At 41.2% G+C, this 11,921-nt stretch overlaps 1 protein-coding gene across 5 annotated transcripts in view; it reads left to right on the forward strand.

The window, feature by feature from the left end:
* The window catches only part of LOC146644784 (TOX high mobility group box family member 2-like), an 83,094-nt gene extending 71,959 nt beyond the window's left edge, over positions 1 to 11,135 (forward strand). For 4 of the 5 annotated variants that reach the window (XM_085393638.1, XM_085393640.1, XM_085393641.1 and 1 more), the window contains 5 exons: positions 2,917 to 3,147; positions 5,385 to 5,465; positions 7,254 to 7,652; positions 8,344 to 8,483; positions 9,396 to 11,135. In XM_085393638.1, the coding sequence (XP_085249764.1) occupies positions 2,917 to 3,147; positions 5,385 to 5,465; positions 7,254 to 7,652; positions 8,344 to 8,483; positions 9,396 to 9,441 (897 nt within the window). In that variant the 3' untranslated portion in view covers positions 9,442 to 11,135. The remainder of the gene's footprint in view (positions 1 to 2,916; positions 3,148 to 5,384; positions 5,466 to 7,253; positions 7,653 to 8,343; positions 8,484 to 9,395) is intronic. The other variant, XM_085393639.1, reaches the window with a different exon arrangement.
* Positions 11,136 to 11,921: the final 786 nt, after the last annotated feature.

Consider the following 11,921-nt stretch of genomic DNA (forward strand, 5'->3'; position numbering starts at 1 on the left):
TTGTTAAGGAAGAAAAAAGATCCGATGTTAAATTGCCTTTTTTGCAGAGAAGTTTACATTAAGTTGTTTTTTTTAATACATATATATTTATATATAAAGGTAATCTCATAAATGAAGGAAACCACTTTCACAATTAGATTTAGATGAAACATGCTGAAGAAAGATGAGAACAAATTAATCATCTGAGGGGGTGATTTTTTTTTTTCCTGCTTATTTTTCTGGGAGAAAATTATTAATACTGTGCAGAGTGAGCAGTTTTCACTTACTGTTGTCTCTTTAGAAGTATGTGAGTCAGCTTTTTACTGTATATACTTGAGCTGAGAACATGAATCTCTGATTATAAGACGTGGAAATAAAGAAAGAAATGAAAGAATACGCCCTTTATTCTCCTGGTTGATTGCATTCTGCTGTGGGCTGTTGCGTGTCATCATTCTTTCCTCTGTATGAATACATGTGAATGTTCCTGGCGATTATTTAGCCTTCTTCTTCTTCTTTTTTATGTTTTGTCATTCCATTAGCTCTACCTTCAGTTTATTCTATTTTCACTTCAAAGGCTTGGGTGGAACAGATGTCGTTTCAAATGCCTGTCTTCTGCCTCATTGCCTAAAAGTGAGGGATGATTATTTTTTAATGAAACCGCACACACTCGGGGAAAAAAATAATATTACCTGTAAGCTGTGAAATAGACAAGCAATACTTTCACATCATCCTGAATGGGGAACATTCATTCATTTCACACCACAAAGGCCATTTTGAAGTTTTCCTTAGCTGCCAAATGTGCTTCTGGACCTTGAATTTTGATTAGTTAATTTCATGCTGTGTGGAATACAGTATGTTGTTTGGCAAATGCCTCGCTAAAAACAATGCAGTTTTCAAAGGCAGTCGTTTCTTGTTTTCCAATCGACGGTGAAAGGGGAAAACACGGCCTTTGCTTAATCTAGTGATAAGTATGCACTGAATGGAAATGAACGTCTTTAAATGTCCTAAAGTTGCTGTTCGATACTCACACGGGGACAAATCTTTTTTCACGGTTTGCACCCACACTGAGCTTTACCACTGAACCCCCTGGATGAGTGGATTATGAAAGCAAACATTCAAAGATGGTTAGAAGTTTTTTTTAAAAATGCAACATGATTAAACAGGAACTTGGCCTTGGAGATGATGCGCGTTTGCCAAAATAGAAAGAATTCGCTGTCACTTCCCTCAGAGCTCTTAACAACGTTTGAGTAACTCGGCGTAACCCGACAACCGCAACGAGTGCACATCAGCATCTTTCATTTGACTTAATACCAATGTATATCATCATATATTCCGCATGTCATTATTTCTATGATATGGATGGAAATTAGATTGTTTTTTTTCTGCCTTTATAGCAACCAGGAAATCAGGTTAACTGATGTTTCACTGCTACTAATGGCAACATCAAGCCATCACTTTTTCTTCACCGTCTCTCTCTCCCTCTCTCTCCTGGCTCCCTCTCCCGTCTCCGTTCATCTCCGTAAAGAAGGCAATTTCCATATAGAATCACATCCAGCATCAGGTGACCTGGATTTGACTCCCAGTCAAAGCCCTGCATGGAAAATGAGAATGTATTCATGTGTATTGGATCAAGTACATCACACAGATGTGAACAGTTTTGCCTCCTGAAAATGTCGAGAGATTGCAGTGTATTATTGTTGACAAACTGGGTGTGTGGAAAATTCCCTCTCTGCTGGTTTCCTGAAAACATGCCATTATTTCTGGTACACTTGAAAGAAGCATTTTTTTTAAAAAGGAGGAAAAAAGGAAAATATAAAATATCTATTAATTCTGCAGCCATTAATTTAAGCAACTAGTGACATTTTGCAAACTTACTGGGAAATGTCCCTATAACCCAAACCTGCTTAAATTAAACTGGAACTGAGATTACTGTATTTATCACATAGCTGCATTTAAATCTAAAATCCTGAAGGCACCACAAACAAGGCAAGAGGTCAAGTTCAGTGAGTTTAGTGGAGGTGTAGATGTCTGCCTTCCTCCACCTGTCAGTCAAAGTGAACACACCCTGAACTTTACACCTTAACGTTCACAAGGTTGAGTGGAACTGTAAATCCTCCCACTCAGCTAAGTGGCTAATTAGCTATAGAGACCAAAACCATCTTTTTACAGCTGTTTACCCCTTAGAGGTAAAAAGCTGATGTGGTGTTGTCGTCACACTATTAGGTAGGCTGGCATCCGGGTTGCCAGACAGGCAAAAGGTTCGACTTAATAGTTCAAGAAGGAAGTCATGTGGGATTTTCACATTTATATCAGTAGGTATCACTGGCAGTATTTTATTTATGCTGAAAAGTAAGTAACACAGGAATGTAACAGCTATTTTTTTTCACATATCCAATTTGGGGTCACTTCAGCTGTCATAGGGTGAAAAGCAGGGTACACCCTGAGCAAGTCACCAGTCTGTTGCAGGGTTAACACAAAGAGATGCTCATATTCACAGCTATGGCCAATCTAGAATTGTTCATTAGCCTAACCCATGCCTACCTGGAGAGAAGACATGCAACGCCCACACAGAAAGGCCCCAGCTGGTTGGTGGATCCAAATCCAGGACCATGCTGTGAGGCAACAGTGCTGCTAAGCACCTGACTGTGCTTCCCACAAGAATCTGTGTAGATCAGTTTGGACACTAAAAGTACCGCCGTTTTTGGCACGTTTTGGTTGCTACTGAAATTTAGTCCAACTTTCTCTAAAATTGTGCAAAATTGTATGTTTGTGCATAACCTACATATACTGTACATGATGCCCTGGAAAAACTAGAGTATCTTGTCCAACCAATGCATCGGGCACATAAAACTTCTTTCTGCGGTAGCTGATATTATGAAGTGATTTATGACGGTTTCCTTGTCTCTCTTTCTCCCCATCCATTTCTTCTGTCTTCAGATAAGCAGTGAGAAGCGACCCTCAGCAGAAATGATGAAGCCCAAACCCAAACCTCAAAAGAAGAAGAAGAAGAAGGACCCCAACGAGCCACAGAAACCCGTGTCTGCATATGCGCTCTTCTTCAGAGACACCCAAGCAGCCATCAAGGGCCAAAACCCAAATGCTACCTTCGGGGACGTGTCCAAGATCGTGGCCTCCATGTGGGACAGCCTAGGCGAAGAACAGAAGCAGGTAAAAACTATTTCGTGTAGGTGCAGAAGGTTTAAAACAACATGCTGTGCAAAAGTCTAGGCACCAAAATGAGCTTTCCAGATGGGAGCACGCACAGTGTGCAATGACGCAAACACGCGTACACATTTTGATTGCGGTCGCTCCAGTAGATGGCGCATGTGCTGCAGCAGAGGCAGGCAGCCTTTCGTTGGCATTATCTGCCGTGTAATTACCAGAACATTGCTGTGAGATACAGCTCACCTTAATGAGCTAGTTCTTCTCTTTCCAAAGATAATCCATCCGTTTATCCCCACTCCCCTGACTCTCATTAAAATGATTTTCTTTCTAAATTTAATTCTACCAAAGGGAAGGAAGCGGAGGGAGGGGGAGTGTTCTCTGCAACAACAGCCATAAAACAGTCTGAGACTAACAAAGTAGGACATTTTATAGGCAGGAAATGGTCAGTATGGGAAAAATATAAACATGCTTGGGGAGATTTAAAGAGTCTAGGACTGATAATGTTATGCAGGAGGTAAATACACACATACTCACGCGCTCGCGCACCTCTGCAAAAGCAAGCAATCACATGTGAATGTGATTACTATCAAAGCCATCTATCTTAGCAGTGTAGTGTCCATAGAAAGTGAAAACGGCTTTTCCAGAAATAAAACAGAAAAATTGAAACTCATCTTTGCCAAAAAAAAACTCCCACAAAGCGCTAGGCCAAGGTAGTGTCCCATTTCCTCTGTCCCACCAGCCTCCACAATATGTATCTTCATTGGCCCTCTGACAAGCTGGAATGTGTGAAGTTCTCATTTCCACTCTCTTTATTTATATCTCTCGCCTTCTATTTTGATCCTGCCTAGAATACAGAATTAGTGAGCTCCCTCCACTATCGACTCATCCTTGGATTGAGCTGAAGGGCATCTTGGCTATCCAGGAGGAGCAATCTATTGGTTTTTTTTCTCTATTCGACATGATCTCTAGTTTCAGTTCAGCAGTAATAGGTGGGAAGTAATACTGATGACAGATATAGACGGCCATCACTTTATTTTTCGTGGGTTTTCACCTGCAAGAGAAATCGCAGTTGTTAGCTGTTAATTAAATCGTCTGTTTCATGGGATGAACAAAGTGTAATTTTAGGAAAGGATGTAAAAGAGTTCAGACAGGGCTCTGCAAAGCTCCTGTGTAGCTTCTAGACTAGCTTAGTGCTTTACCAGTGTACATCAATCACATAAAAAGATTTCAAGTTCCTGCATTGTGGCTTGTCCTCAGAAAACTTTTAAGATTATTAAAGTTTCAGGTCCTTTGCTGAATGAATAGACGTGTTTGTGCAAAACATTTAGAAAAGTATCATTTTGATATCAGTAAATGTGTTCATACCGGCTCCAGTACTGCAACAACAGTACAGTATATAAACACATTTTTTTCCTACTAAGAAGGATTTTTCTCTATCTTTTCTTTTTGTTTTGCATAATAGACATCATTTTGCCTCATTTTGCCTCATTTTGCCTCATAGCCCTTATAGTTAATAGCACCATTTTCCATCATGGTGTTGCATCCTACACAGACACTCATCATTACACACACACACATATATATATATATATATATATATATACACACACCTATATATGCTGGCAGAAAATACCTGTATAACAGCACACACGCAGAGGTCCATGTGCGCTCACAAACTCACATTCTTCATGCAAACACACTTCAGTCTGTTGGAAAACACATGACATCAGAGGCTTGTACATCCCTCTGACAATATGAAAGGCAGTTTCAAACAAAACTCACATCGTAATGTGCCAAATGACAACAACCATTCTGGTTTATCACTAATGTACTGATAGTGTTATTGTGGAGCTAAAGGGACAGAGAGAGAGAAGTTCCAGTTCATTTCTCTAGGTGGATTGGAATGGAAATGATGTGTCGCTACAATAGAGAGAGACACATTGAGATGAGGGAGTATTAGTGCTGTGATGAGGAAATAGAGGTGTTCTGTACCATTGGCTCTGATGGAAAGGGAAACATTAAGCATCTTTTTATGTGTATGTGTGTGCATGTTTGTGTGTGCGTGCATGTTCATGTGCGCAGGATGTGTTTAAGAGAGTGTTAGAGTTTGCCTTTAAAAAAAAAGTCGTGTGTGTGTGTTTATTGACAGATGTGTGTGTCTGTGTGTGTCTGCACGTTTATGAGCGAGTCAAACTCTGCTCTCACCTGAAGCCTCTTGTTTTGATTTTATTTCTTCACAGGGGTACAAGAGGAAAACCGAGGCGGCTAAGAAAGAGTACCTGAAAGCCTTGGCCACGTACCGAGCCAGTCTGGTTTCCAAGGTAACGCTTATGACACACAGGCCCTGGCTAAGACTGATGATGGATTGGATGTAAAATACTTGCTAATGGGCTGGGAGGACCTTCTTTCGCATGAGCTGGTGGTGGTGAAAAAGAGTGTGGTTTGGGGGGGGGCATGTGATGCTCAAAGTACAGGCCCTATTTGGAACAATACTTGATTTCCATAGGGTGCACAGTGGGGGTAGGGGTTTGTAGTTGGTATGGTGATATAGGGTGAAGGGTTGGGGGAGGGGTCGGCCAGTCAAAGCACACATCCATAATAGCCATAATGTGTATGCGGCTTAGAGAAGACAATATAATAACTCTCTTATGCGCTACAGATACTCTGTACTGTATGTATCTTTGGAAATAAGCAATCATTAATTTACCTGTGTCCTGCATTAGTTCCTCCTCTCGTCATCTAGAGCTGGAAGCACATCCAAATCAGCAGAGGCATTTGTGGGCTTTGCTGCTATTCCCACCTCTGACACTTTCCCGCTAATTCAGATCTATGACATCCTTTTTGCCCCATGAATGATGCCGGTTTGTATAAACCAGCAACGCAGCACAGGGAATAACGAAAGGCAAGGAGGAGGGCTGCGAATTGCATTGTTTAGTGCCGTCTTGTATTAACAACACACAATGTAGTGTGGTGAAGATTCCTTTTGTCATTCCATTTGTTCTGCAGGCAAACAGTCTCATTTCTCTGCCTGGGGTCCTGCATATATGTATGTGTGTGTGTGCACGTGTGTGTGTGGGTGTGTGTGTCCCACTCCTTTTCCCATCTATCTGTCAAGGTGTGTATTGATCATTACCTCGGCCCCTTGCTCTATTCATACAAATGGGCTCCATTACCTTCTAATCAACATTGATGGCTGGAGATGAGCAATCTGACAGCTCATCACAGGAGCCTGGAGAGGGTGGGGTGAAGATAGAGGTGGGGTGTTTTACGGGTGTTGCTCCTGCTCAGTGTGGTACTGTCCAGCCTGGGAAAGGTCAAATTCAGAGGGGTTTTTTGGTGAAGTTTACGATTTTTTTGTTTTTAATCTGTACAATCTTTGCCCATCTGTCAGCTCCTCTACATGGGTGTAGAGGTGACAACTGTCGCATGCTTAAAAGAAAAATCCAGCAGGGGTTTATTCTCATATTTTGCGCATTATGAATATTGATATAGATTATATTTTACGCACAGCCTGGAGCCTCGTAGAGATTTAGTAAACAAATCCTCAGTCAATAAAGAAAGTAATTTGTGCAAGGGTGCAAGCTTTCCACAAATAATTCAGCAGTAAATGTAACGCTTTAGGAGATAGCCTGTTTAGGTTCTAATTAGATGAAAAAGCCTTTATTACATACCTACATGCTTAATAAGAAAGCTAGCTCAGCTTTGCATAAATACTAGATCAGGGGAAACAGCTGCATGGATCTGTTGATTTTTCTCATCGAAATTTTAGAAAGAAAGCAAAGAAGCAAAGATCTCAAACTATTGCTTTAAAAAATAATTCTCTGTAAGTCCAACAAAAATGTATGATGGAAAATAGCAGGATATCCCTGTGGCTGTGATAGGAAACAGATACGACCTGGTTTGCTTGCTGGCACTTTCCTGTAGCATAACAATGCGTGCAGTTTAAAAAAAATAAAACCTATTCAACAATACAGAGCATGACGGGGAAAAAAAGTTTCTCTTTAAAAGGAATGAGGGAGACGTGTTATTATCAGATGAATATTGGCTGATGAGTGCAGTGTCCTTAATGGGGCCTTTCTTGTCTTAATATGATGTATTTTCATCCACAGACATACAATGACCCTGAACCAAAAAGTGCCCAGCAGACCAGCCAGTCCTCCCACATGATGCCCCCCAAGCAGCCTCTGTACAGCGTGCCCCCTCAGCCCTCCTCACCGTACCTGGGCCCGCCGGGCTCCTTTCCCCTGTCAGACCTCCAGAGCTACGGCGGGCCACCCCGCCACACACTGGCGCAGACCCTCGGCCAGTCCCAGATGCTCCCACCCAGCATGAGTGCCTCTCCCCCAGCACCCTTCCAAATCAGCCCACCTCTGCATCCGCACGCTCAGCTCTCCCTGCATCAGAGCTCCCTGCTCAACCAGCCAATCCGAATGCAGCAGTCGCAACCAATCATCTCGCACCAAATGGGGCTCCAGGCACCTCTGCATTCCCCTCCTCTCAGCCAACAGGTTGGTCTAGCTGTTATTAAAATTCACTATGCATGCTTCTTCTACAGATGATCAACAACACACATGCTAGCAGACATCATGAGCTACTTTCAGCTTCTCGATTGTTGGGTCGCCACTCGAGTAGCTCTGCATGTTTCATTTGGCAGATATTTTCCACCAGATGCCCATTCCTTATATAACCCCAAAGGGATTTGTGTTTCCTCTAGACTCACTTCACATACAAATATACAAATATCATCACCTTTATTTACTTCCTAATTAGCTTCCATAGATATTCAGCGTCTAATGCTTCTCCCGTTGTGATTTAATATAAAATCAACAACAGTTATTCATCGGTTACTGCTGTTTTCTAAAGAGGAAAAACTTCCAGTAAAGCCTCGCTCTCTAATAAAGAGTTCTCAATTCCTCTTTTAACGCATAAAAGACCCATTTAGTCTCAATCAAACTGTTTTCTCTTTTCCCTCTGAGTCCATAATGTTTCCATTCCAGCAGCAGGGTGTCTTGCCAAACTAAGAAGGGTGATTTCGTCAATGCAATGGGGCCAAATGTGAATGCGTAACAACTCATATAGACCAGTGGCAACATTTAGCCTTATACAGTATCATGGCTCAGCAAACTCTGATGGCTGGCCATCATAAAGCTGAAGTCGTGTAACATCCTGTGCTCATCTCGCCTCTCCTGCTATCTGCAGGGTTTCTCCCATATTCAAGCTGATTACCAGAACAGTGTTGGGGGCTCACAGTCTCCTGGGGCCCCCAATCCAGTGCACGGCCAGAACCCCGACTGGGATAGCGAGTACTGCAACAGGGACTGCGGACCCAACCATTGCAGGTGAGCTCTTTGCACCGCTTACAATATTATGCTGTTAGTATATTAGTTCTTTCCTTACGGGAATTACAGAGTCAGACACACACACACACAAAAAGCTCTGTCCCTCTGTGAGTGCAATCCAAGACATTTGATTGTTGAGAATACTAAGCAGCTGTCTGACAGTTACTCATTTTCCAAATGAGTTACTCTAAACCACTTCACTTTCACACTCAGAGACTCAGACAGTATTAATCATAAACTGCAATTTCCCTGCTAAAGCAAAGCATCTCCTTGAAATTGAAATGAGTAATGCAGCAGTAGAACAATGCTATTACCAAGCTTGGAAAAAAGTGTGACATCCAATTAAGTTTCCCCGTGTTTCGCTCGGCACACGTTGCCTTATTGAATCAAGATATCTGAGCAGGCACGAGAAGAATGTTTTGTCTCACACCTGAAACGCTGCGTTGCTACTTTGAGAGGCAGCTGAGCTGGAAGTCGGCGTCTCCTGTATTTAGAGCTGATTCATCTGGATGTCAAACGGGATCACGCCTAGGTCAAATCATGTTTGACAGTCTTTGAAGTAATATTGGGTGTTTGCTTAAACCTTTACTCTCAGTGTCAAGTCATTGTAGTTTGTAGTTTTGGAGGGAGCTAAGTTGTCTCCAGTATGTCAGTAGAGATAACTGGAGAACAGACTTTGTGTTTGACATTTCAAGTAACAAGTGATCTTCAAATTTTGGCTTCACGCTTATTGATGTGCGCGCTTCATCGTCAGCTTTTATGTTTGTTCTGAAGCCGCTCTCTAATGCCAGTCCCGCCGTGACAAATGTTTAACAATCCTTCAGCATTTTCCCAGTGAAATATAGGATAACACCCCCGTATTCACACGTATATCCAGCCATACATTAACGCTGTTTTTCTTTCTTTCCTCAGCAGCAGCGGCATGGGAGCTCGAGACAAGCCTCTCTACCTCACTTGAAGTTGAAAGACCTCCAAATGTCAGACTCCAGGGAGCTTTCTAACATAACAACAACATCATCGATGTATCTGCTTCTACACCATTTTTTTTTCTCTTTCTCTCTTTCTCTCTTTTTTTTTCCTGATGGATTTCAAAAATCCCAAAGACTGCTACAGTAACTTCACCTATTTGCCAAGCACTTAGATCGGCCAGAAGCCCGAGGCACTTCTCTTGCTTTTTTTTTTCCTTATCAGTGAACTTTGCATTTTTTGAGGGGGCAGTGAGTTTTAAGCTCATGCCAACATACTGGAAATGAAGACCAAAAAAAAAAGAAAAGAAAAAGAAAGAAAAAAAACATCTTCTCATTTTGTCTAGATTTTTTTTAAAAAGATGATTCCACTCCTCTTTGCTCCATTACGCTGCTTGCCATGGACTGCCCTTGTTTTGGGGAGTTAAAATGCTCAAAGCATACTCCAAGTGTAGGGTCTTGGGTAGAAAAGCTAACGCAGGAAAATAGAATATAGTCACCCCATCGGGGTGGATGTTCTTCGGGACAGACTGAAACACCCGAAGTGAGTGAAAGCAAAGCGACATTTAAAATGAAGGTATAGTCACAAACGCATTTGTAAATCATCCTTGCCCTCAGTAGAGGACTTCATCCTTTCCTTTATTTATCACAGCGTGATTGTAAATATCACCAAAATGGATTCCTCTTATGTGTGTATTTAGCTGCAGTCCCTTGCCTTTTTCTTTTTTCTTTTTTTCCAATTGTTTTTTTTTCTGTGCAGGCGGATTCAGTGAGGGAATACACACACTAAAACTCGTGTTGAAACTGTGTTCACCAGTCTCAAATCTCTCCAAAATAAAGAGGGAAATGCAAAGACTGCAAAATGCTCAATTTCCTCCACAGCTGGCAGAGCTCCGGCAGAGAGTGTCGCACTCTCTTCACATGGCCTCAGGACGCTGCAGAACTGTAGAGGTCAAAGATTGAAACCTCTCCTTTTAGCTCCTCCTACTTACTAGGTCAGTAAAGACCACACCCTCCTCCCCTACACCTGTGACCCCGCCCAGCCACCCCTTAGTCCCAGCACCACTTGTACAGGTGAATAACAAAAAAAAAAAAAAAAGTTGCTAAATGTGAAATGTTACTAAAGGTTAAAAAAGAAAAAAAAACATAACAGTGGGTTTTAAAGTTTTTGACTAGTTTTATTAGGTGTTTTAGAATTGTGTTGAACTCATCTTTATCTTTTTTTTCTGTAAAGAAAAATAATTCTTTAAGATTTTCTTTTTTTTCACTGTAGCAGGATTTTGTTTCAGAGGATTGCTCGTCAGGACAGATATTTTAATTTTGTGTATAAACCTGCCAAACATACTTCTTTTAAAGTTTTAAAGCCAGTGATGAGAGAACCCATTATGTTTTTGTTAAATATCATATGGTCATTCTATTTAATTTGGTTGCAGGTTCCACATCTATTTATAAATGAAATGAAGTAAAATTTTGGCTTATTTTAATCAGGGTGCATTATTATTATTATCATTATTATTATTATTATTATTATTATTACTATTAATGATCAAACTACATGATTATTAGAATAATATTTTTTCAAAAACTGCTGTTGGTGCTAATGTACCAGCATTAGATTCTTTTTTCTTTTCTTTTTTGTGTCACAATTACTTCTTTTTGTTTTCTTTTGTCTGTAATAAAATGTTTAAAGTGAAAAACAAAACAAAAAAAGGTGTGCGTCTCTGCTTGTTTTTGACTGCATGGCTGTCATTAAGTCTTAACAGATTCATTAGTGTTTTTGATGAGCTCTGCCTGATCGCTACAGCAACCTGTAAACGCAACTTTGCATTCCCCCTGCATGTGTCTGGGGTTAATTAGGAGAATTACCTTTGATGTAGCAGGAGTTGATGTAGCTGCTGTCACATGGCTCATTAGGTGAAAAGTTAAGGCTTGATAGTGTAACTTCATTTAACGTGCTTTTAACCTTTTCGCTGTTTCTATTTTTTCTTCCCCACCCCATAAAATCCAGACTAGATCAATATAAAACACCAAGCAACATTTTTTTCCTGCCCCCTGGCCATGTTTTTTTTTTGCTAAAAGGTGCCATGATGAAACTCAGAGTTGATGCAGCAGTACACGGCCTTTCAGAGAACTACCTGAGAAGAAGAAGAACAAAATCTGCCTTTTAGTTATGAATTTCACAGTTGGATTAAAGGTAAAATAGAAATGGAATCTATCAGCCTTTCGCATCAGCGCTTTCTCTACCCTTTCTACTCCCCCTCTCCCTCTCTCTTTTGCCCTCTTGCTCTCTCTTTCCATCGTGGTGATGGCGCAGTGCCCCCTAGAGCTGATTCACAAAACTATAACCTCCCAGTTTGTTAGTTCCCCTAAAGCGGGTGTCTATCAAAGCGCCCAGGGGCCAGAATGGGCCTGTGAGAGACTCCAATCTGATGCATTACACGGCTTTCGAAAATGTAAAGAACAAAAATATAAA

This window comes from Rhamphochromis longiceps, linkage group LG20 (assembly GCF_057381845.1).
Source record: "Rhamphochromis longiceps isolate RC_006_pf linkage group LG20, R_longiceps_female_GT1.1, whole genome shotgun sequence".
NCBI lineage: Eukaryota > Metazoa > Chordata > Actinopteri > Cichliformes > Cichlidae > Rhamphochromis > Rhamphochromis longiceps.